The 27,351-nt window shown below is 24.2% G+C and overlaps 1 protein-coding gene across 5 annotated transcripts in view; it reads left to right on the top strand.

Moving 5' to 3' along the window:
- The window catches only part of LOC122500993 (tyrosine-protein phosphatase Lar), a 450,509-nt gene that overhangs the window by 224,261 nt on the left and 198,897 nt on the right, over positions 1-27,351 (top strand). For 4 of the 5 annotated variants that reach the window (XM_043610193.1, XM_043610190.1, XM_043610192.1 and 1 more), the window contains exon 4: positions 8,410-8,445. The exons of the other annotated variant lie outside the window; for it this stretch is intronic. In XM_043610193.1, the coding sequence (XP_043466128.1) occupies positions 8,410-8,445 (36 nt within the window). The remainder of the gene's footprint in view (positions 1-8,409; positions 8,446-27,351) is intronic. 5 annotated transcript variants of the gene reach the window in all.

Here is a 27,351-nt window from a genome sequence, read left to right as displayed (position 1 = left end):
AATAACACCTGACTCTAAACCAAAGAGTTCAATTGACGTCTAATAGATGTCACTAATTGCTGATATAGTCGAAATCTTCCTTAATTAAAATTCTTCATCAGCAAATAATTTCCTACATTAATTTTAGAAAATTGTTTATTAATATTTATTATGTAATCAATTACTAATATTAACTATAATAATTTTCGTATTTCATTCTTTCATTAATTCTGTCTGTTTGACTAACCTAAGTTATGCAAATTTTTCTCCTTTTTATTTCTTAAAAAATATTAGAAAATTGTTTAAAAAATTATGATTAAGAAATAGAAAATATACCCATTTTATGCATAATTTTTATTTCTCCATAATAATATTGTTCATAAACTGATTACATTAATAAAATTCAAAGTTTTATTTTAAAAATAAAGGAAAAAAATGTTTATAATTTCTATTTGTCAATTACAAATTTTAATTGAAAATGAAATTGAAAGTTTTTAAATTTTTAGAAAATAAAGGAAGAAATTTTACTCAAAAAAATGTTCTGTTACATTTATTTACGAATATTTTTATTTGTAAAATTATTCGAAAACATCTATAAATTCTAATTTAAATAAACATTTAATCATTATTATTACTCCATAAGAATTAAGATTTAGAAAAAATTTTAAATTCAAACCTTTTTGCAATTCAACAACTTATAAGAATATCTATTAGAAAACATAAAGATGTTAATCACTCCGAGTCTTCAACTTGGAGTGATCGTTATCTTCATGTTTCCTAATAATTTAAATTTCCATAAAATTTTTCAAAAAGAAAAAAAAAATTAAAATAAAAAAAAATTTTAATAAAATTCTTCGCAATAATTCATTATTTTCATGAATTATAAAATTTCTCATAGGATTTTAATTATTTATTATACAAATTTGAATGGTTTTCTTGAAAAATGTAATTATTTTCAAAAATTTTTTTCAAGAATTAAATTACATTTTACAATTAATGAAATTATTCGTTAAAATTCAAATATTTTTAAAATCTGCTGCTTTAATAAAATTTTTCAAAAGATTTTAATTATTAAAAAAAAGTGTAATAAAATTCGTTGCATGAATTCAATTATTTTCATAAATAATAAAATTCTTCACAGGATTGCAATTATTTAAAAAAAATTTAATAAAAATTCGTGGCAAGAATTCAATTATTTTCATAAATAATAAAATTCTTCACAGGATTTCAATTATTTAAAAAAAATTTAATAAAATTCGTTACAAGAATTCAATTATTTTCATAAATAATAATATTCTACACAGGATTTCAATTATTTTAAAAAACTTTATAAAAATTCATTGCTCGGAGTGATTGATTCATTTCAATTCAATTATTATTTTCTAAAATTTTTAATTATTTTTATGAATATAATGGAATTTCTTAAGAAAATTTTTATTATTTATGAAAATATTTCAATTGAATTCTTGACCGTGGAATTTTTATTATTTTTGAAAATAATTAAACGTTTGCGTAAAATATTATTAAATTTATTTTTTTTTTAATAATTGAATTCTTTTTGGGAAATTTTATTAAAATAGTAGACATTGAAAATCATTGAAATGAGAAAATTTTTTGAAAATAGTTGAAATTAGGACAAAAATTTTATGGACATTTTTAAAAATAATTGAACTTAAGGCAGGAATTTTGTTATTTACAAAAATAATTGGGATTTTAACGACAACTTTTTTTTTTAAATTTTCAATATAATTGAATTTTTTTTTTTTTTTTTTATTTTTTTTTTTTAGAATTTTATTACTTTTTGAAAATAATTGAATTTCTGCAATTATTTGTAATTTCCCCAAAATTGAATTTTTTAGTGTTTTCAACGAAATTTTGAATTCAAAATTTTTAAATTCTATTATTTTTAAAATTGCTAATTTTCTTTTTAAAAAAGTAAGGAAGAAGTTAGTTAGTTAAGGAAGTTGTCAAGTTTATAATTAAAATAGTAATTTTTATTAAAAATAGTGTTTTCTTTAGTAATCAATAAAATCAGTGTTTTATTAATATAATCATAGTAAATACAGAATATTTTATACAAAATAAAAGAAAAAGATGAGAAAAGAGAAGAAAATTGGAAATAGAGAGAGACAGAGAGAGAGAAAATGCGCCAAATTACAAACTTTCCAATGAATTATAATTACAACTATCATTAATTAATTGTCAAGTGAAATTAATTTAAACTTTCACCTGGAGAACGATCAATCTTGTAATTTGCAAAAGAATTCATTTTGCTGTTTAAAAAGGGAGTGTTTATGTAAATTGCACGTCGTGGAGAATTTTAAGTCTGTAACTAAAACGTCAGCATCTTGTTGTGAAGGGGTTTTAATGGAAGGGGTTTGAAAAAGGGCATGGGAGGTAGAAACAAGATAAAGGATTAACAGTGGAGAAGGGTCAAGGCTCAACTACAGACCATCGACCATCCCTTACCGTCCCGTAATGAGACGAATGGGGGTTGAGTAATAGATTCACATTATCCTATGCCTACGGTTTACTATAGCTTCGCATGACGTATCACGCTTCATTCTCCCTCTTTTTTGTTTATATTACCTATACACAGTTATATCCCTCTCGAGGGTAAATACTTTCAATTTAATCCCACATAAATATACAGAGCGCAGAATGAAGTAAAAATAGTTTTTTCAAAAAAGTATAAAGTCGATTAAATATAATTTTAACTAAGAAAAATAATAATGCACATTTTTTAAAGACACTGCTAACTAGATAGTATTAATAGTATTAATACTATCAATTATATTAATATAAATAATATTAATAGTAATCATAATAGTATAATTTGATAATATTAAGTTTGCAATTGCAACGAATTGCAACGAATTGATACCAAAAATTCATTTAAATTTTAAGTATCAATTTTATTCAATTTCGTATCAATTTGATACTTTCAAGAAAACTGTGTCTAAAAATTCGTTTTTAGCCAAAAAATGTAAAGAAATCCTTTTTTTATTATTAGTATTAATGATATTTATTATCAAGGGACATAGAATATATTAGTATTGTAGGAACGAACAGGAAGTTGAGAACATGATTTTGTCTCCAGTGACCTAATAAAATTGAAGATGCAACAGCGTTGTTTGTTACACATCTTAAGTGCCGTAAAAGCCCGTGATTGTAGCTCTTAATGCACAGTGTCTCGCCGTAGGCTTTGCGAAGCAACGTTATTCGCGAATGAACACGTTTTCTCATTTTCGATATCGCATATACATAAATTTTCCATATATATTGTGTTATAATATTCTTTATACGTTTATACTGTACTTATTTTGAAAAAAATTTTTATTATTATTTTACTAGCTAAATAAACGCGGGAGTAGTTTCTAATTCTTATTTCAATGTAGATAATTAACAATAATGCCTATATTAACAATTCTCAATTGTTTATAAAATAAAACAAATGCTTTATTATTATTATTAAACTATGTCAATAAAAATAATAATAATTCTTGGATTCTACTATACATTTTAAAATTGTGATTAAAAATTTTGCAAGAGAGAGATTTAAATAATAAACATATAGTACAATTACAAAAAATAAATTTTTGAAATTTTTATATAGATCCAGTAATTAAATAAGTACGAAAAGTTGATAAAAAAAGGTGCACAATAATATTATATACATAAATATTACATATAATACAATATTATAATTTACTCATATATATTTTTATACCTTCAGTCACTCGCATCAACTATCGATCGGCGTCTTGAGAATTTTTCAAGGTGCAAGCCCTGATTTTTTTTTCCAAGCGTTACCTAATACACAGCCTCCACCACCCTATCACTGTACCTCCTCGAGCTTGAGCGATAACCAAGGAGAAAACTCCATTTATCAATGATTCGATAGAAATGGATGACCATTATTCAAGACCGCGTGTGCCTACACATATATGATAAGTATCGCGAACAAAAAAAAAAATATTTATTTACAGTTAGAAGAGAAAAAAATACATATATTATATTTAGGGCGTAGTTCTTATCATGAAAATACCCACAAGAAGTGTTTTTTAAAAAAACACTCTATACATTTTTGCAAAAAAAAAAAATGTTTTATTAAAGAAATCATTCTTTTAAAAAGAAAACATTTATTTATTATTTTTTATTTGTAGAATTGTAATTTTATACAAAAAAGAACTTTTCCCAGTATTATTATTAATAATAAATTTGAGTAATTTTTGAAAAACTTTTAATTTTTCAAATTGAAATGATATTTGAAATTTTATTGCAGAGAAGATAATTTAGATTGAATGGGACAATAGACTTGTTTCTATTTTGGATTCAGGTCATTTAGTGGTATGTTTACATTTAGATACGGACAATGGGCGTATAAATTCTGTGGTAATAAATTGAAAATTTTGAGAATTGTCTAAATTGGAGACAGTCTGTATTTCGGCATCGACGTGTCTAAACTTGTTTATGTGTTGTATGAGTTTACGCGTTCTTAATATTTGCGAAAGAAAATTTTCAATTGTAACAAAAATTTTTTTAATAATTATTTTACGAGAGAGAGTTATTAAAAAATATATATATTAGAAGTTAATGATTAGTAGTTAATTCTATTTTTTTTGAATACTTTATTTTAATTACTGTTTTTATTAAAATATAATTAATTTTACATTTGTTTCAATTTTCAATGGTAAATAATATTTGAAATTTTGAAATTTTATTATAGAGATAATTTAAATACAGGGAAAAAATAGAATTGTTTCTGCTTTGGGTGCAGGTCATTGTTGTTTGTTTACATTTAGATACGAACAATGGGCGTCTTAATTTTGTGGCAAAAAATCAAAATTTTCTCATTTTAAGTTAGTATTTATTCGTGAGTCAACGTGTTTAAACTTGTCTGTTAAAAAGTGTACGCCTTTTTAAATATTTGAAAAAATAATATTGAAACAAAAAGTTTTAAATAATTATTCTAAAAATGAATTATTCAAAAATACTATCAGTATATTTTTCCTTTTTTTTGGATTTCTTTTTTTTGTGTTTCGAAGTATTATAAATCGCGAGTGTTTGTGTAACTTGAGTTTAATTGCAGCTTCTTAAAGAAAACAAAAAAGGTTTGATACTTTTTCAACAATTAATTATTTCTTATATTTCTATATAATTTTTTTTTATTAATAACAATATATGAATTTTTTACGCACATTTTATCAACTTAAAAAAATTTAGTTGCAAGCAATTTGTTTATTGAATATTTTTTTATTTATTAAACGATATTTATTTCATTAAACAATTTTTTGTTTATGAAACAATAAATTGCGTTTTAAATAATAATTTGTTCCTTGACAATAATTTGTTTCTAACAAAATAATTAGTTTCTTTACAACAATTTATTGCTTTTCAATAATTTATTTATTTACATTAATTTGATTTTTAACAATATTTTGTTACTTGACAAGAATTTATTTCTTAACAATAATTTGTTTGTTAAAAACAAGTTTTTGCTTGACAATAATTTGGTTTTTAAAAATAATTTTGTTTCTTGACAATAATTTATTGCTTGACAATTATTTTTTTAACAAAATAATGTGTTTCTTTGCAATATTTTGTTTCTTGACAGGAATTTATTTCTTACCAATAATTTCTTGCTTAACAATAATTATTCATCTTTTAAAAATAATTTGTTACTTCACAAAAACTTGTTTTTTAAGATTAATTTGTTAATTGACAATAATAATTTGTTGCTTAGCAATAACTTATTTTCAATAAAATATTTTGTTACTTGACAAGAATTTATTTCTTAACAATAATTTGTTTGTTAAGAATAATTTGTTGCTTGACAATGATTTGGTTTTTAAAAATAATTTTGTTTCTTGACAATAATTTATTGCTTGACAATTATTTTTTTAACAAAATAATGTGTTTCTTTGCAATATTTTGTTTCTTGACAGGAATTTATTTCTTACCAATAATTTCTTGCTTAACAATAATTATTCATCTTTTAAAAATAATTTGTTACTTCACAAAAACTTATTTTTTAAGATTAATTTGTTAATTGACAATAATTTGTTGCTTAGCAATAATTTATTTTCAATAAAATATTTTGTTACTTGACAAGAATTTATTTCTTAACAATAATTTGTTTGTTAAGAATAATTTGTTGCTTGACAATGATTTGGTTTTTAAAAATAATTTTATTTCTTGACAATGATTTATTGCTTAATAATAATTGTTTTAATGAAATAATTTGTTTCTTTAAAATAATTTGTTGCTTGGTAATAATTTATTTATCGACAATAATTTGATTTTTAACAATATTTTGTTACTTGCCAATAATTTATTTCTTGAGAATAATTTTTTACTTGACAACAATTTTTTTCTCTATTGTCAATAATTTATTTCTTAACAATAATTTGCTTTTTAAAAATATTTTGTTACTTGACATTAATTTGTGTCTTGAAAATAATTTGATTTTTAACCAATTATTATTTGTCTATTAAAAAGAAATATATTTACGCTTTTTGAATTTTATAAAAGACTAATTTACTATTTTATCGAATCGAAGAAATTTAATTAGGTACTAGAAAAAAACTTTTAACGAAAGTTTTTTAACTCTGAAGAAAATAATTCTAGCTAAACAAAAATTTATCAAAGTAAAAATAAAAAATTTCTTTCCACTCATTTTAATTAATTACAATTCTCAAAAAATTCGAATAAATAAATTTTTCATATTTCTCATAATTTTGAATAATAAAAACTAATTAAATTTTTTTTTTCCGAGTTTGTAAATGTCGAAATGTTATCTATGAAAGGGTATAAGATATTAGGAATTGTTTACGCACTGTGAGTAAGTTTCGAGTCAATTTCGCAATATGGAACAGTATGAAGACAAGGATATCAAGGTGAGAGCTGAGAAGGGGTGGCACGGGAGGGGAGGGAGGCTAACAAAATAGCAGGTAGGGGGACAGGGAATCCATGCCTTCGCTATTATACGGAGAGTTAACAGCAAGATTGTTTCTCAAAGTTAATTTGCATCTACGTGCGCGGTTAAAGCTACCGTCGCATCTTGCAAACCCAGGAGGAATTAGCATTGAGAATTGAAATTATACCTGCATGTCTGACTATAAGCACGGTTTTATAATTAAAGTTACTTACACACCGAATATATACAAAAAAAAAATTATTTTCCATACTAAACCTTTTTTTAATTCTTCGAATTTTTCTTTTTCTTCAATTAGCAATTTTCGAAAAATTAATTCATCAATGTTTCTTTTAGTTTCTTTATTTTTGTTTGACAATTTTTTTTTTTGTCAAAATTTGTCGCTGGAGAGATAAAAAAAAAATTTTTTATGGATGCCTAAATGCACACAAATATTTTTACTAAAGATGTGGCGGATTCTTCGGGTCGAATCGATATTATTGAAAAATATTGTCCGCATGTCAGAGGCATCTGCTCACTAAAATTTCTGAGAAGCCTTTAAAAGGAAAAGGTTGAAAATTGAAATTCACGCTGAAGATGTCAGATATACTTAACACGTAACGGAAAAGCGTCCAGGTTATTGAAAATATATCCCTTCTTTTTTATTCACTTTTTTTTACTCTCATTCTCTTCTTTCTCTCATCATTTTGATATACTTATCTATAAATTTTTAATATATAATTTTCAATACACAGACACAAACACACAACTTGTCATTATATTCACGCGGTGACATATTGCGGTCATTTGCTGACAATCAATTAAATGAACTTTATTTAACTTAAAAATAAATTAAAAATATATTAAAAATTAAGTAGAAATTAGTAGAAAACAAGTTAAAAATTAATTCAAAATTAATGAAAATAAAGATTTAAACATTAATATTTTAATGGATTAAATAAAGAATTTGACAAATTTCAGTGAATGTCTGTAAAACTTTTAAACATCTGGTGACAATCGAATCATTTTTTAAATATGCATTATACACTTCTATAAATATAATTTATGTCTCGTCTATATATTTAAATAAATAATCGAGGCAATTTTTTGTTACTATACAATTTTTATTACAAAGTCTTCTAAAATTATATTACTAATAATTAATTAAAATATTAGAATATTAGAATATGAATTGAATAAAATATTATAAAATATACAAAATATTATAAAAATCCATCTACTCGACGATTTTTGTGAGCGAAAGAAAATAGAAGTTGAATCAGTTTGAATCAGTGATGAAAATAATTTATAAAATTTATACAGTTTTAAACAAATTTATAATAGGGGAAATAATTTTTAAAAATGTTTGAAAATTATTCTTGTGATTTTTATTTCCTGTTGGAAATTCCTTGGTACTTGTTGGGAAAATAAAAGTGGCTTTAAAATTTAATGAATGGCTCTCAAGTGTGTGACATAAATACTTATGACTTGAGACTCATCGAGACTTCTTTCAGAGAACAACAGCAAGTCTGGCATCATGTATGTGTCACGTAAGTACCTGCAGGGGATCAGAAAGATGTATTTTTATTATTTCTGCGATTTTTTCCACTTCTTACATTTCTGATCACAATATTTTTTAAAATTTTTATTTACTTTCAATTACTTGACATTTTTTCTTCTGGAAATTTATAGTTGAAAATTTATAGAATGGTAACTGTTCTAAAAAATTTTTTTTAGAACCAAAAATTGTTAACGATCATTCCGAGTCGAAGGTTTTTAGCGTTGAAAAGTTTTTTTAATTTAAGTTTTCTTCAATAAAAAAAAAATAAAAAGTAAAAAAGTAGAATATTCATGAAGTGGAAAAAATACAAACTAGACCCACCTGAATACATTTACAAAAAAAAGAAGCGAAACAGAAATACGCATTAATACACAAAAGAAAGTACATCATCATTACCAACGAATGTATTTACAACCTACGGTTTTCCGCATTTCTCCCAAAAGCTCATTTTGGCCCCCTTCCATTGAATTTCACTGTTATTTCGTCTGCTTTCCAAAAGTTAATCTCATTTCCGAAAATTGCGTACACATGTTATCTACATTTCAAATCCGTATACCTAATGCGTATTTTTGTTTTCTCCAATTTTTTTTTTTTTTTTTGCTACCTTCACCATTATTCTAAAATTCAAATTTCCACCCTTATTATACATGTGTGTGTGTGTCGCCCATACAAATACTACCAAAACTTTTGAAATGCTTCTGTTTTCGTTTAAAACGTTATGTCATTTGTTTCGGCGCGGTCACAGCATACGTGGATCGAATAAGCCACGTTCTATTTATGATACACGGCTTTACCGAATTGATTTTCTGATTTATTTCCCCAACATAACGCCACCTCTCCCTTTCCACTTGTACCCTTTTCTCCTCTCACCACTTCTCACTCCTCTCCTCTCCTTTCTCTCTCTCTCAATGATATCTCTTCCCTTTTATCCTTTTGATGACTATCCGTTACATCAATCATAGATAATTAGTTACAAACTGTATTTATGTTTATATTGGTTAAACATATATATGTTTGTATATTTTGTACATTGCAAATCACATCTTTATGGATATTTTCACTAAATATTGACAGATTTCTTTTCCTAATTATAAGTACCTACTTATTTATTTCAATCAGTATTTCACTATTAACTCGAGTTTAATTTTTTTTCTAAAGAAATTATTTGGAAATTAGGATTAAATTACTCAATTTGAGATATAAAAAAAATTTTCGATTAACTTTTCTGATTTCTAATTCCTAATAGTAATTTGATACCTTAAAGAAAGCATTGATTAAATAGCGAAAAATAGATAAAATGAAATCTCTTTCTTTGAAAAGAAAAAACCAAATTCAACATTCTTGAAGACACTGAAGAAAGTTGGATTTACCAAAATGAAAAAAAAAAAAATGTTGAATACTAACAGCGCGTTAAAATACTAATAGCAAAAGTACATAATTAAAGGGTAAAATACAACCTTTTAATCTCTAGTTCCTCCCAGAGATGTAGTTTTCGTTTAATTTTAGAGACAAGTTTCTCTTGTCTCACGTGTTCGGAATATTTTCCCCTATTATCTAATTTTCTTTTTTCTTTAAAATAAAAAACGAAAAGAATATGAAAAAAAAACTAGAATGGAATATCGTTATTTATTAATTTTAGAGTTACAGAGGGAAATTTTTTTTGAATATTTCAAATTATCATACATAATTTCTTAATCACATATATATCATTGCAAAAGTACAAAAAAAATATATGAATATTAATTTCCATATGAAAAATTGAATTAAATTCTTCCAATAAATCATTTATTATGTAAGATATACTCGTAACCTATATTATCTTTCTTTTCTCGATATTTCACATTAATGCAGTGCATTAAAAATTCTACGTCAATCAGAGAAATACATATTTTAATGCAATTAATATTTAATATCAGAATATAATTGTAAAACGACAAGAAAATTTCAATCGAGTTGAATATAAATTAAGGGAAGTGATAAAAAATTATTTACATGTATATATTATTTTGGTTTATTTTTATTATTACTATTACTATTATTATTATTGCTATTACTAGTATTGTTATTACTATTATTACTTATTATTATTATTATTAATATTATTAATATTTTTACTATTTTAGTAATATTTTTTTCAAATATTCAAATATTAAAATCTTCAAAATTATTCTACAAGTGTAATTTTTAAAATTTGAATATAGAATTTTAAAATGAAATGTACTTTTTGAAAACGATTTGACATAGAGCTAGATATATGTTGGTTATATGATGTATAAGTGACTTAAACGTGTTCGCAAAGTGTCAGAATAATAATATAGTATAGACACTGAGATTTACACGTTGAGAAACCTATGTCACAATGCAAATGGGTGAACGACGTATCTGCATTTCAAATTAGCGACCTGTCACGTCCTTTTGAATTCATATTAAAACTATTTTTCGCCTCCATATAATCGTAAACGTGTAAAATAATCAATAAGAATTGTATTTATTTTTTGACTTAATTGAAAATAAATAATAGTTTTTAGTTGGATATTAATAATAATGTAGTTAATTCCTTTTTTTGCAAATATTCGCCGCAAAAATTCACTTTTACGACTGTGTTCTTGTCTGACTTAATTGCTAGTTCTACTACTGAAATTTGATTTTTAAAGTAAATCAGAATTATTTTTTTTAGGGCTGTAATGTCTGAGTAAATGACTACTAATACTGTGCAAATTCACAGTATTAGTAGTAAAGGTAAAATTTAGTCAGACGTTCGAATTTTTGTAATTTTCAAAACTGGCTGACTAAAATTACCTTTTTCTACTAATGCTACTATTAATACTGGTTCGACTACAACTACTACTGTTACTACTACTACTACTACTATTACTACTAGTACTACTAATAATATTCCTAGTACTGATAATAGTAATTCTGCAAATGCTACTACCATTACTACTAGTACTACTAATAATATTCCTAGTACTGCTAATACTAATTCTGCAAATGCTACTACCATTACTACTAGTACTACTAATAATATTCCTAGTACTGCTAATACTAATTCTGCAAATGCTACTACCATTACTACTAGTACTACTAATAATATTCCTAGTACTACTAATACTAATTCTGCAAATGCTACTACCATTACTACTAGTACTACTAATAATATTCCTAGTACTACTAATACTAATCTGCAAATGCTACTACTATTATTACTAATACTACTACTATTACTACTAGTAGTATAGTATAGCTTATAATAAATTATAGGCATTTAAAGAAACCGTCTGACTAAAATTGACCTTTATCACTAACACTACTGAAATAACAAGATGAAAAATTATGTCTGACTTAAAATTGCTTGTACTACTTACCCTACATACAAAATAGAAAAATTCTAATCTTTACTGTCCTAACCTACTACTGTGATTCAAAAATAATAATTGACTAAAATTTTTTTCACTAATTGTCAACACCCATCCCTATAGTTTTTTTTTCGAAATATAAATTGTCAATGAAAAAAAATACAACTTCCTTGTTAATTTTTCTATTCGTAACGAGCGGAAGAAGCGTAAAATTAATTATGAAAACAGAGAAGGTTTTACTCAGGGGTTCCGGGTTGTACAGATGACGCTTGTAGAGAGAAAGAGAGACATAGGGTTTGAGAGAGCAAGTAAGCGAGAGAGAGAAATGGTAGGAAAGCCGCACGACTTTGGATAAGAAGGAAAGCCTGAAGCGCGATCATAATGACGCTGGTTGAAACTGGTATATACAGAATTGGTGGTAGTAGTGGCGTATCAACTTATTTAGAATATTACTGGCATGCATCTGCATAAATTTTGTACAGGCCCGCAAGGATTCTTGGTCTCGTCGCAAGCATTATACAATGCTTTATGTTCTGGTAGTAAGGTGGGGAAATAGAGCGAGTGAGGAAGAGAGAGGGAATGGGCAAGAGGTAACTGAACACAACTTCTGTATGACTCTTCCTCATTCAAATTGTGTAACATTGCAAGAAAATGACATTAATTTCAAACAAGATGAAGTTGTACTGAGAAAATCTTAATGGAAATTTCTTGCTTCATGATGAAGTCACTATCACAATAAGAGGAATCAAATTTTCATCAAATCCTTTTAATATTTTCACGAGGAAAATATCAATTTGAATTATATGTTCAAACATTTTACTACAGTAATAATAGTAGTGAAAATAATAATAATAATACTAATAACAACAGCAACAATAATAATACCAACAACAACTACAACAATAATAATAAAAATAATAATAATTAACTATAATAATTTGAATGTTCTTTCATTCTTTGATTCATTCATTTTTTTTGTCCCTCACACTCTGAAGTTGTCTTTTATTTATAGTTTTGTTTTTTGTTATCTTTAGATAGATTGTATGTTATATTATTATTTTTATTTCATAATTAATAAATTAATTCAAAATTGTAATGACAAATAAAAATCATCAGAATTTTTTTTCACTTCTTTTCATTAAAAGACTAAAATTTTGTTAAATATTATTTTTTGTCAAATTGAAATTATGCAGATTTTTGTTTTCTACTTCTAAACAAAATTAGAAAATTGTCAAACAACTGCGATTAAGAAATAGAAAATTTATTTATTTTGCATTATTTTTCTTTATGAAACACAATTTTTTAAACAAAATTATTATTTTGTTTTAGAAAAAGAAGAAAAATATTTGCAAAATTCCTATTTTTGATCTTATTTTTAAAACAGGATTTTCCACAGGAATTAAGACATTCAAAAATTTCAAATTCAAACTTTTTTTAAATTAAACAATTTATAAAAATATTTTTATAAAACATGAAGATATCGATTGCTCCGAGTCGAAGACTCGGAGTGATCGATTTCTTCATGCTTTCTAATAATTACAGATGACCAAGAGATAAAATCATTATTTTATATTATAAGAATATTGTTACTCTAACTTCATTAAAATTATTTTCAACATTTTAATTCTATTATTTTCTAGAATTTTAAATTATTTTTTATAAAAATAATAATTGAATTCCTGGGAAATTTTTATTATTTATGAAAATAATTAAATGTTTGCATAAAATTTTATTAAATTTTTTTTTTTAATTTAAATAATTGAATTCTTTTTGGGAAATTTTATTAAAATAGTAGTTATTGAAAATCATTGAAATTAGAAAAATGTATTTTATTTTTGAAAATAATTGATATTAGGACAAGAATTTTTTTGACTTATTATTGTTTTCCAAAATTTTTAACTAAAATTCTTCTTTAAATTAATTATTTTTAATAATTTTTGAAATATTTCTTTGAAAATTTTCAAATCCTTTTATTTACAATTCAATTTTACGAAATTTCATGGATTATTCGGAAATTCTTCAATCAAATATATATATATTAGAAAATAAAAACTTGAAATAACTTAAAGAAAATTCAATTAAACTTAAAAAAAAATATTAAATATACAAAATTTTCAGTTAGTAGTAGGAAAATTTCGAACATTCAAAGATTTTAATTTGAAACCTTTTCAAATTCAATTATTTCTAAAAATTCACAATATAATACTTTCTCGCTAAATTTGAATTAGTAAAAATGTTTACTAATTGTAATTAATGACTTACTTTTTGCTTTTGATTTAGTAAATTTTACTATTCAATTAGTAGAAACGACTATTTATTAGTAAAATCTGCTAATTCAAATTAGAAAACATTTTTACTAATTCAAATTTAGAAAGTTTAGTATTCAATTGTTATCTAAAATTTTAATTGAAATTCATATTTAAATCAATTTTTATTAGAAAATTCTACGAGAATTCAATTATTTAAATACAAAAATAAATAATTTATTGAACAATTGAATGGTTTTTTAAAATTGAACTCTCATTTAAAGAATTTTATCAACAAATTTTTAAATAGGTAATTAAAATTCTTTTGACGAATTTCAATAAAATTTTTAAAAATAATTTAAATTTTTCGAGAAGTTACATTAAAATTGTATTAAAAATAATTAAAATTTTGCGATGAGTTTTATTATTTATGAAAATAATATTGAAAACCTATAAAGTTTTTTATTATTTATATAAAAATAATTGAATCTCTGTAAAAAATTTGATTATTTATGAAAATAATTGAATTATTGCGCAGAGAAATTGATAAAGAATTATGAAGTAAAATTTCAATCATAGTAAAAAATAACACCAAAATCGATTATTTTAATCGTTTTTAGTGTTAATTTAATCTGCAACACTTTTTAATACTTCACAATTTTCTGTGATTAATTTATAATAGTATTATAATTTAGTACTGTATTTATTCTGATTTTTATAAATCAATATCTTATTATTATATTTTTACAAAAAAATAGCAGCATTTTGTCGGATAAAATAATTAGTTTAATGAGTAATTAAAATACTTGTATAATTTGCCAATACTTTATCCCATTTATCGAATTAATTTCCTACGAATTGAATTATTAGTTTATCTAGACAATAATTGCGTATAAATTAATTACCGGATATTTTACTTGCAACATATGGACGCTATCCACTGTAATGGAAAAAGGATTTATATATACCTAATATATATATATATATATAGAGAGAGAGAGAAAGGGGTGGAAGATTATTGGAGAATGAGGGTGTTTATTTTCACAAACGGAATATTGTACAAGTGGGATGTGAAATTACACCTATTTTGTAGTTGGAAATCATTTGATTAGTATATATATAAATATAGAATTCAAAAATGCGATTTTAGTAAAAGATACGCGTGTTACATTAGTGGCATTTCATTGAAAATTTTATTTAAAAAAAAAGCAGAATAAAATCAATAAATAACGACAAATTGAAGTCAATCAATTGATAAATTGAAGCGTGAGACTTGATTTCTAATCAAATATATAACTATGTATATGTATATAAACTCGTATTGATTAGCTGATTGTAAATATATAAATTCTGATGCGTTTTCATCAACAAACTAAAATTAGACTCAACTGTGAGTCCAATAGAATGATGTACATCCATGTTTCAATGTGTTCGCGTACATTGCGAGCACAGGTTTATCATAAATAATTGTACGAACCTTATTCGCATTTTAGCTTTCCGAAAATATACGTATACATATATAAAATACTGTTGTACTCGAATCAATGCACCTGATACGATGCATTGCAAATATTAATTTAATTTCAATTTGCTATACACTCAACATTATATGTATTTCAATTTATTTATACGCACTAGAAAATGGTATTATTCAAATTTATAAAATTTTCATCTATTTATATTTCTCTATCGTTGAGTTAAATCTTTAATCTTTTAAAATTTAAAGTCAAAGAAATTTTATTTTTACCAATTTCACTTTTTTTATCTGGCAAATAAATTTTTTTTTTGTTTAACTAAATTGGTTTAAAACAATTATTGAAAAAAAGTGAAAGAATTTTATAAGCAAAATTAAAGTTCTGACACTAAAAAATAGTTTAAAATCCAGTAATTTTTTTAACAAGCACCACAACCAAAATTGTAATTAAATTTACATTTTTTTAACAAAATTAACTTAAATTTGTAATTGTCTGACTAAAATCGACTATTACTACTTATTGCAATAAGATTCGTAACATTTAGACTTTAGACGCTCGATATTATTAAAAATGAATTTAACAACACTAAAAAATTGCAAGTATACAAGTTATAAATTGGTCTGACTAAAATAAAATTATACTACTTATTGAGAAATTAGAATTAAAAGCCTGTATAATTAAAACTAGTTTCTATCACTAATTCTTGGAATTACAAAACTTTTCATTGAACTTCTAACGAAAATTACTATTGGTACAAGAATTGAAAATTGTACAATATATTTTAGTCTGACCAAAATTACCTTTTACTACTTATTCTGAGATTTAGTTTTTTTTCATTCTTAGTTCAATCTTTCTGTCTGACTAAAATTAAAGTTTCGTCGCTGACTGGCAAATTTCTAAAATTTGTTACTTTTGTCTGACTATAATTGACTTCTACTACTTCTTTTACTATTTATTTTGAGATTAAACGGAGGGTTCAATCTTTCTGTATGACTAAAATTAATGTTTCTTTACTAAATGTTATATTTTCAAAAGTTAATCCTGTCCGACTATAATTGACTTTTACTACTTATTTTAAATTGAAGGACATTTTTAACCCTTCTGTTGGAATAAATTTAACTTTTCCTTTACTAATTTCCATTTACACCACATTTACCAATTTTTTGTTATTATTGTCTGACTAATAGTGACTTTTACTACTTATTCTGAGTTTAGACAAATATAAATGTCTTGCGTCTGACTTAAGTGAGACTTTCCTCACTGGTTTATGAATTTGCAAACTTTGTTATTCTTGTCCGACTAAAATTGACTTCTACTACTTATTCTAAGTTTAAATAAATATAAAGGCATTGTGTCTGACTTAAATTGGACTCTAGTCACTGATTCTCAAATTTAGAAAATTTTATTCTTGTCTGACTAAAATTTACTTCTACTACTAATTATCAAAGATAGAAGATAATAAATTTCAGTCTGACTAAAATTTACTTCTACTACTAATTATCAAAGATAGAAGATAATAAATTTCAGTCTGACTAAAATTTACTTCTACTACTAATTATCAAAGATACAAGACAGTAAATTTCAGTCTTTTTAAAAAAATAATTTTTGAAAGGGACGAATTTTATTACAAATAGACACTGAATGGTATGTTTCGTATTCAAAATGTCTCGACAGCGGCGCAAGATTTGAAAGACAAGCCATAGCAAAAAAAGGAAGAGTTGAGTAAAGAGAACGTGGTATACACACCATTCGAACGTAATTTCTACCTCTCGAATCTTTTCCTTTTTTCTAGAATGTACGGTTGAGGATGATGCCAAAGCCAAGAGAGAGAGAGAGAGAGAGAGAGAGAGAGAGAGAGACTAAATGAATTTTTAATGTCACTCAAGATTTCAGAGCAAGAAATACTCACATTCAGTGAGCACAGAAAGATATCCTGATTATCAAAAGTCTCTAGAAAAAAACCTTTCCAAAATTTAAGATTATCGTCCAAAATTCATTTTTATACCCTACAAGAACAAAGATACAGATTTCAAAATTGCCCCCAAAATATCCAACTAATTACCTCTCATCACTTACTTTTCCAATTGAATAATTTATTATTCAAATACCTAATAACATGAACTTCTAAAAGAATCAAAAAAAAAAAAAAATTTAATTTAATTTAATAACCTCGTAAGATTTTGGATCTGATTAAAATTGAAAATGGAAATCGTGCTTTTAAACGGCTTTCCTGTTTCTATAATGGAGGAAGCTTTTGCCCAGTATATAACTTGTTAAAATTTAATCTCATCAGTTTTGGGATAATAGTTGACGGTACAATGAGCACCATTTCAGTTAGGTTGAGAGCATCGCTGTAGGAGATTTTAGACATGGTCTTCTAGTCAGCTTCGAAACGGCTAGTTGACTTTGGATCCATGACTACGTCAAAGTTGGTCGTACGTTAAGTACAAGTGTTCCTTACTCGATGACCTTCTATATATTATAATCTATATATTATGACTATATACATATATAGATATCTATATATACCACCAAAAACTTGTTGTCAAGTCTTTTGCCATGTTCCCTAGTGCAATTTCTCTTCCTCCATGCTTGTAAACTGATTTGTGTTCAACCAACTCCTCATAGAGAGAGAGAGAGAGGATTTTCATTAGTCAATTGCTTAAGTTTTGATTCTAAAACAGCTTTCGATGATTTTCCAATCAGCATTCAATCTTTGGAGTTTATGAATAATTTATATATAAAAATTTTTTATTTATTTTTCCGAACACGAATAATAATTTTTTTATTAAAATTCGTTTTTTTTCTCGAAAATTTTTTGTTTTTGAGTACATAAATTTATTTAAGTTTCAGGGCTCGAATTGGGTCCGTAAATCTCATAAAGGTCCGTAAATTTGTTTGAAGTCCGTAAAAGCCTGTTTTTTTGAAAAACAGGTTCTTAAAGTTTGTAATTTGATTGAAAAAAACGAATAGTTCGTAAATTGTAGAATATAATTTGCAGAATTTTAGAGAAATTACAAATCATTGCATACATTCAATTATTTTCAAACGTAATAAAATTCTTAATTAGAAATTCAATTATGTTCAAAATTTTTTTTAAATTCTCATCAAAATTCCAATTATTTTTAGAAATAATTAAATTCTTTTCTGAAATTTAATTATTTTCAAAAATTTTAATAAAATTCTTGATAAAATTTCAACTATTTTCAAAAATTTTCCTCAATTCAATGATTTTTTTTAATATTTACTATTTTAATAAAATTTTCCTAAAGAATTCAATTATTAAAACAAATTTAATAAAATTCTACGCAAACCTTTAATTATTTTCATAAAATAATAAAAATTTCACAGGAATTCAATTATTTACAAATTTTTAAAAAATTTATTCGCAATAATTCAATTATTTTTATAAATAATAATAATATTTTACAGGGATTCAATTATTTTCGTAAATAATAAAATTCTTTTTAGGAATTTAATTATTTTCATAAATAATGAAACTCATAGCAGAATTTAAATTTTTTTTAATACAATTTTATTAAAATTCTTTATGAGAATTCAATTATAAGAAACATGCAATTATTCATTAAATTGTTAAAAAAAAAAATTCTTCTTAGAGATTCAATTATTTTCACAAATGATAAAATTTTTGCAGGGATTCAATTATTTTCACAATTATAATAAAACTTAGCGCAGAATTTCAATTATTTTTAATACAATTTTAATCAAATTTCTCGAAAAATATAATTATTATTAAAAATTTTAATTAAAATTCTTCAAATGAATTAAATTATTTAAAAATCTGTTGATGAAATTCTATTTGGGAATTAAATTTTAAGAAACATTCAATTATTCCATAAATTATGTATTTTTGTATTTAAATAATTTAAACTTTTGTGATTGTCTGACTAAAATTGACTATTACTACTTGTTACCTTTGATAAATAGTTTTTGGACGCTGAATCTGAGTCAAAGTGAATTTTACAGAAACAAAAAGTTGCAAGTAAACAAGTTATTAATCGGTCTGACCAAAATTAAATATTACCACTGATAAAGAAATTAGAACTTAAATTTTGTTTGATTAAAATTAGTTTCTATCACTGATTCCTGGAATTAGGAAACTTTTCATTGAATGTCTGACTAAACCTACTTTTACTACTGAAATCAAAGTACATGAATAGTAAACGTTTTACCCAAAGATATAGTTTTTCCACTCTTTTAAAAATGGAAAAATATGCAAATTATTTTAGTCTGACTAAAATTAATATTTACTCCTTGTTTTTAGTATAAACGAAATTTTCAAAAAATCTGTGTCTGACTAAGAGATTGTTAGCCTACTAGATTTTTATTCTCAATTCTTGAAATTAAAAAATTTTTGTTTCAACATATTGAGAAATTTAATTTATCCAAAGTTTAATTATCGAGAGTTGACTGTATTATTATTAATATTTATTTAAATATTTTTATTACTCTTATTTCTTTTTTAAATAATAAATAATAATAATTAAAGTTATCAGCTTTAAGATTTTAAGAGTATTATTGCACGAAAGGGCCTATAATTTATTTGTTTATTTATTTATTATTTATAAGATAAACTAACTTAAAAGAAATTTAAATGTTTATTTCATTTCTCCAAAATAAACTAATCTTTTCTTTAAATACACATTTCTTTAATAATATTTCGTTTCTTTTTTAAAAAGACATTATAATTGTAGAGTTATAAAAATTTAATAAACATTTTTCCAACGGCATTTAATTAGAGAGACCAAGAAGGAAGAAAATAATCTTGTAAAATAAATCGCACGTCATCCAAAAAGTCTCTTGAAGGTAATGACTGTGCCTCGAGGTGCTTCATTTATTTCACAGTCTTTATAATTTTTCACTTTTTTCCATATGCTGAGCAAAAAGCATTTTTGTCCCTGTTTTTTTTTTTTGCTCTACGCTTTTTCCTCCTCCTCCTCCCCCCTTTCACTCTCTTTCTCTCTTCTTTCTTAAACGTTCAACATTCATTTCACGATGTGCACACACAAAAGCTTATATAGGTGTGCTCAGACTAGAATCGCGTTCACAATCTAATTTTCGCCAGCGTTTAATCTTTGTGCGCGCGCGAATGCTGTAAAACTCGTGGTGGCACGCGCTTGAGCTTTTTCAAAACTTTTTTTTTTTTAATTTACAGAAAAGTTGATTTCTAGATGCTTATTGTTCAGTACTGTTATTGTATTTTTCCCCCAATATTTAACCTTTGAAAGAGGAAAAAAAATTTTTTTTTCTAAAATAAAAAAATCGTTTTAGCGGTGAAAGGGAAAGAACTTCTTTATAAAAAAAAAGTAATTTAGAAATTACTTGAAAGGTAAAAAAAATGTATATCTCCTTGAAAGTTGATTTCCTTCTTTACTATATAGTTAAAAAAAAGAAAGTAATCTAGAACTGCTTTAAAGCCAAAAAAGAAAATAATTTAAAACTTCTTTTTGACGATAAAAAAAGAAATTTTTAAACTCCTTTAAAACGCACGAGTGTAATACCTATACATTTTGATAGGGTTTAATCGGGTTTCACACCACTGGTAAAGTCGTTAAGGTCGCTGTAAGAAGCCGTTTCAGTTGCACACACCAAGCGCAAAACTATTACTCGACAAGTATAATGATAATGGTGTGTAGTTAATAGCACAAGGTGCGGTCGAAAAACGACAAAAAAAAATCACCTCCTTTGTTACCTGGCACCGAAAAATAAAGGTTATTTGCAATCATCGAAATGCATTCTCAAAAATGCAGTTGAATTTTAAAGGCGAAAAATTTCCCTCACAATTGCAAGAAAAAAAAATTTACCTCCGCTACCGAGAATCGAAGATTTAACAATTTATTAGTATCGGCGCCTTAACCCACGGGGCTATTTCTTCTTTTGACTTATTTTATTTTTTTTTGTATTTTCTATAATTTTTAAATAACAAATACAATTGATTACAACTACATCATGCTTTATATAAATAATAATTATTATTAAAATTATTAATAATAATAATTTCTTTCTCTATTCACTTTTTTTTAATTACAATTACAATTAATTGCAAGTACAATAGAAAATAATAATTTCATGTTTTATTCATTTGTTTAAATTACAATATCAATTTTATTACCGGCAATAATTATTAACTACAAAAATGTCTATAAATTATAAAAAATATACAGTTTTAATTTAATTTCGTTTAATTTGTTTGGGGGTGATTTTCAAAATCTCTTTACAGTAAAAATAACGACTTTCTAGTGAAATGAGAATGTAAGTAGAGTTTTTTATGTTTGTTGATTATTAGTTGAACTCTTTTCATTTATATTGTTATCGCACGTGCGTCATTGTTAAAGAGAGAGTGAGAGAGGGTTTGAGGGCGGAAAAGTGCTGTGCTCGCGCGACAAACACATGGGGAATGCCGGGAGTAATTCTAGGAATCTGTAGAAAACCAGAATGGCGTGTCGAACTGCGGATAATGGAGGTTTAATGGAAAAAGTATTTAGGCGAACGACGGACAAATATCCACCTCTTGTTTGTATAAAACGTGACCGACGACGCGAAGCAAACCAATTTTAAAAATGAATTTTATTACTCAAGTCATTTTGAGTTCAATGACCTCGTGCATATCAATTAATAATTCGTCTATCAAGATTGGCTTTTTATTATTTAATTAAAAATTGATTAAAAAACAATTACTACTTTTATACAAATTTTATGTATTTCGTTATTAATTATTGACAATAATTTTTTATTATCAATTTTTTATATTTTACTAATACTTTATATATTATTTTTACTTATATTTATATATTTTTTTGTAATAATTTATCTTCGATTTTTTTCAAGAAAAAATAGGTAATATAATGAAGTATTATTATTAACATTATTATTATTATTAATCCTCACAATGATAAATAAAGAAAGAAAAATTTTAATTAAAAAACATCTCAATGTACTTAATCAAAACAAAGGTAGTAAGTAGTAGAATCGTTTTTAGTCAGACATTAAGAGTTTCGACCGCCTGACTAAAATTTGTTTCAACTACTTTTTCACTATTAATTTATTTCCCCTTCTGTTAAATATAAATTAAAAAAAAATACTTAAATCAAAATCACTTAAAATATTAATAAAAGTAATCATTTGACGTCGGACCATATAATCGACTTTAACTACTTAAATTCTAGGTTTTCGAAAATAAAAATTACTCAATTGAGAATAAAGTTACGTGATTTTGTAATAAAAGTTTACTTAAATTAAAATCACTAATAAATTATCAAGAAAAATAATATTGTCGATGTCTGACTATATCATTGACTGTCACTACTTAAAATCTAAGCTAAGAAAAATAAACAATACTTAACTAAAATTACTAGTGAATTATTAAGAACAATAATAATTTCTATGTCTGACTATATAATCGACTTATACCACTTAAATGATGAACTTTCGAAAATAGAAATGACCTAAAATTATATTTAATAAAAGTTACTTAAAATAAAAATCACTAATAAATTATCAAAAAAAAAAAAATAATATTATCGATGTCTGACTATATAATTGACTTATTCCACTTATTTATCATATATAAAACTCCAATAGAAAAAGATTAATTTTTGATATAATTGAAACCACTTATTAAAAAATTAGTTTTTTCCTATTTTATAATTTTTTTTAAATTTATCATGATTAACTCATTTAACAGTATAATATGTACATTAAAAAAAAGAAAGAATGAAGATGACAGGTGCCGCGAGTGATGCTGAAACACGTTTCTATATATATTTTACACTTAACGAATAAATCGGTGCGGGATGCCGCGCCGCGGTTATAATCTGAAACGAGCGTGCGACTCTCTACGGAGCTTAAAATAGTACTTAATTTCAACCGCTTCGGCGTGTACCCTCCATTAAAATGGGGAACCATTATCCATTTGCTTGCGGCGGCACGACCACGCTGTAATGTACAGTATGAGCGCGCGCGAGAGAAAGAGGGGGGGGGGGGTAGAAAAGGGGAATGGTGCGCTATTGGCTGGAAAAAAAATTTTTTTTTACCCCCAACGCACTCTAACACAGAGTTACTCGTCGTTCAAGGTACCTACTTTTTTTTTGCCTTCTTCTAAAGATAATAGCGCACTACAGAATCGGTGATTTTTTCCAATGTGAATTCGAGCCAGAAATTAAAAACGAAAACTATTCGGTTTTAAACTGAAAAAGTTTACTTCCTTTTTTCATGAGCGATTTATATTTCAATGAATTTTTCATTTTATTAACAAGTTGAAATGTAATGTAATTATAAAATGAAGTTGTACGAAATTTTTTTAAATTTTAATTGTTAATTAAAAGATTAAGAATAATAATAATTTTGATGTCTGACTATATAATCGACCTTCACTACTGGAATTCTATACTCTCTAAAATAAAAATTACTTAAATTAAAATTACTAATGAATTATTTTTAAAAATAATTTCTATCTCTGACTATATAATAGACTTACATCACTTAAATTCTTAACTTTCGAAAATAGAAATTAATTCAAAACAACAATTTCGTAATTTAGAAAATAAAAGTTACTTTAATAAAAATGACCAATGAATAATTAAAAAAAAATAATTTCGATGTCTGACTATATAATTGACTGTCGCCACTTAAAATCTAAAATTAAGGACCTTAGAACTAAAAATTCACTTATTAAGTACATAATTAATTATTATTGTTTAAATTTTCAAAAATTTAATATAATTCTTCGCAAAAATTCAATTATTTTCGTAAATAATAGCATTCTTAGGGAAAATTCAATAATTTTTATAAATAGTAAAATTTTTTTGCAAAAATTCAATTATTTTTATAAATCATAAAATTCTTTGCAATAATTCAATTACTTTTAATATCATTTTAATCAAATTTCATGAATTCATTTTTTTTTAATTTTTAAAAACATTTTTCAAAAAAATTGAATTATTTTCTAAAATTTTTAAAAATTCTACGAAACAATTCAATTTTCTTTAAATTTTTTAATAAAATGTTTCGAAAGAATCTAATTATTTTCTAAAATTTTAGTAAATCCTTCGAAATAATTTAATTATTTTTATAAATAATAAAATTCTTTGCCATAATTCAATTACTTTTAATATCATTTTAATCAAATTTCATGAATTCATTTTTTTTTAATTTTTAAAAACATTTTTCGAAAAAATTGAATTATTTTCTAAAATTTTTAAAAATTCTACGAAAGAATTCAATTTTCTTTAAATTTTTTAATAAAATGTTTCGAAAGAATCTAATTATTTTCTAAAATTTTAATAAATCTTTCGAAATAATTTAATTATTTTTATAAGTAGTAAAATTCATCTCAAGAATGAAATTATTTTTTATAAAGAATAAAATTCTTCTCAAGAATTCAATTATTTTCAATACAATTTTAATAACGTTCGAAAATCCAATATTTCATTATAATTATCAACACATACGATTATTTTAGAAATTTGAAGAAAATTCTTTGTTTAATTCAATTATTTTCAAAATTTTCAATTAAAATTATATTCAAAAAACTACATTACTTTTATTTTCTAAAATTATTAATAAAATTCACCAATTGAAGATTTAATTTCAATAATTAAGAAACACGATTATTTTAAAAACTTGATAGAAATTGTTCATAAAATTTAATTACTTTCAAAATTTTTAATTAAAATTATTAAACAAGCTCCATTATTTAAAAAAGAATTCAAAGAAATTCTTCAAAAGAATTAAATTATGATTTTTAAAAATTTTACTATAATTCTTCGCGAGAATTCAATTATTTTTATAAATAATAAAATTCTTGGAAGAAATTCAATTATTCTTCAAATTTGTTGATAAAATTCTTTGCAAACATTCTGTGATTTTTAATAAATTAATTTGAAAATTAAAAATATTGAAAAAGAAAAATTATTTAAAAAGTTAGGAAACAAAAAAGCAAACAACAACTTACTTCAAACTGCGAACAGATTATCGGAATACAAAGATTATTAATATAAATTTTATTAATTAAGGCAAATTAAACGAAAATATTCGGACAATAAATAAAATATTTATTTACTCCAACATTTCGAAATCTAAATGATCTCGGAGGATAAAGATTATTTAACTTATAAATTTTATTGTTAACTTAAAAAAATATTAGTTAATATTTCTTTATAATAAAATCACTCGGACTTAATAATAATAGGTAAAAATATATAATTATATTAATATATAATTATAATAATAATAATAATAAAAATATAATTATTTTAATAAATATAAATAAATAAAAATAAATAAAAATAATATAAAAATAATTATTGTTATTATTATTTTGCTTACTGACATTAATATTAATATATTAAAATACAGCATCCTTTTTTCGTAATAGTCGATTAAAAAAAGGAGGCGTGTCTGGCAAAGGAATATTTACATAAAAATATAGAGGGTTAAAAAAGAAGCTCTCTCTCTCTTTTTTTTTCCTTTTTATTTCTTTTTTAAACAGATGTTGACGCATTTTGTATAAAGAGTCTCACGGCTAAAAATTCTCTGTTATAAATCAGAGCGTTAAAGTGTAAAGGCACAAAAATGCTTACGCCGTAGAGTGATTAAAATTCAGGAAAATTTAAAGCATGGTATTTAGTTATTCATGCGTTGAAAAGTGCAATCCTGCGCCTTCTTCTCACAGTGGACTTGCATTTGCAAACTATATGTATATATAGTTGTTGGTGTATGTGATCGATACTAATGAATAATAAATTCCAGAGGATAGTGCAGAGCATCAGTATCAGTATTGATTATTTATTCCACGTAGCCGTTTTCCCAGAGCATCAGCACCATAAAAGTAACTTTATAACCTTGGATAACACTTAAATCTTTAAAAAAAGGAAAATACCCATAAAGTGTGTGTGCGATGGCAAAAGCTTCTTGAGACATTCGATGCGTGTATCCTGATGACTTCGACATCAATTTTTAAATGTAGTATTTTAAAACCCAGAGGGGTTATGGATTTTTTTCTTGATTCTTTCTTTTTTCCTGTTTTTCAATTTCAAAATTTTTTTAAATTATAATTTTTTTCATTTGCTTCCTTGATTCTTTTGTTTTTTAGTCGAAAATTTTTTTATTCATTTAATTATTTCTTTATTTTTATTATTTATTTATAATTATTTACGTAAATAATAATAATAATAATAATAATAATAATAATAATAATAATTATTATTGTTGGTTAATTTTATGTACTTTTCAGTATTTTGTATGAGTGGGCATTTCCCATATGTTTTTGTAAATAAATAATTAAGTTAATAAATAATTAACTTTTAATTAAATGAATAAACAGTTTCATTGGCTTTGATTTATAAAACAAAAAACATTTTTATTATTTATTATTAATTTCGGTTTATTGGTTTAAATTGTTTGAGAACACAGTTGAGCGACTGTGAAATCAATAAAGAAAAACTTGAATGCAAGTAGTTCAAAGTATGTTTAGTTCGAGCAATAAAACGAGTGGGGAAAGAATTTCAAGTAGTCTAAACCTTTTTAGTCAGACGGTTGTCAATGAGTGTAAACTTTAATTCCAAGTAGTGCGGAAAATGTTTTAGTCAGACCGCAAACCCAAATGGAAATCGCTTTAAGTAGTATAATCCCTTTTTAGTCAGACATCAAACGTCCGGCTAAAAAGTGCATTTACTACTTATCATCAAACTTTAAGCTGAAGATTTTTTTTGTTTTTAATTTATTTAAACTATTTTCAAAATTCTTCAACTATAAATTGAATTCTTAAATTATTAATAAGCAAATTAATAAAAAAAAA

Source organism: Leptopilina heterotoma, unplaced genomic scaffold, assembly GCF_015476425.1.
Source record: "Leptopilina heterotoma isolate Lh14 unplaced genomic scaffold, ASM1547642v1 Lhet_197, whole genome shotgun sequence".
Lineage (NCBI taxonomy): Eukaryota > Metazoa > Arthropoda > Insecta > Hymenoptera > Figitidae > Leptopilina > Leptopilina heterotoma.
The sequence above is the reverse complement of the archived record's forward strand: the minus strand, read 5'-3'. Positions and strand labels throughout refer to the sequence as shown.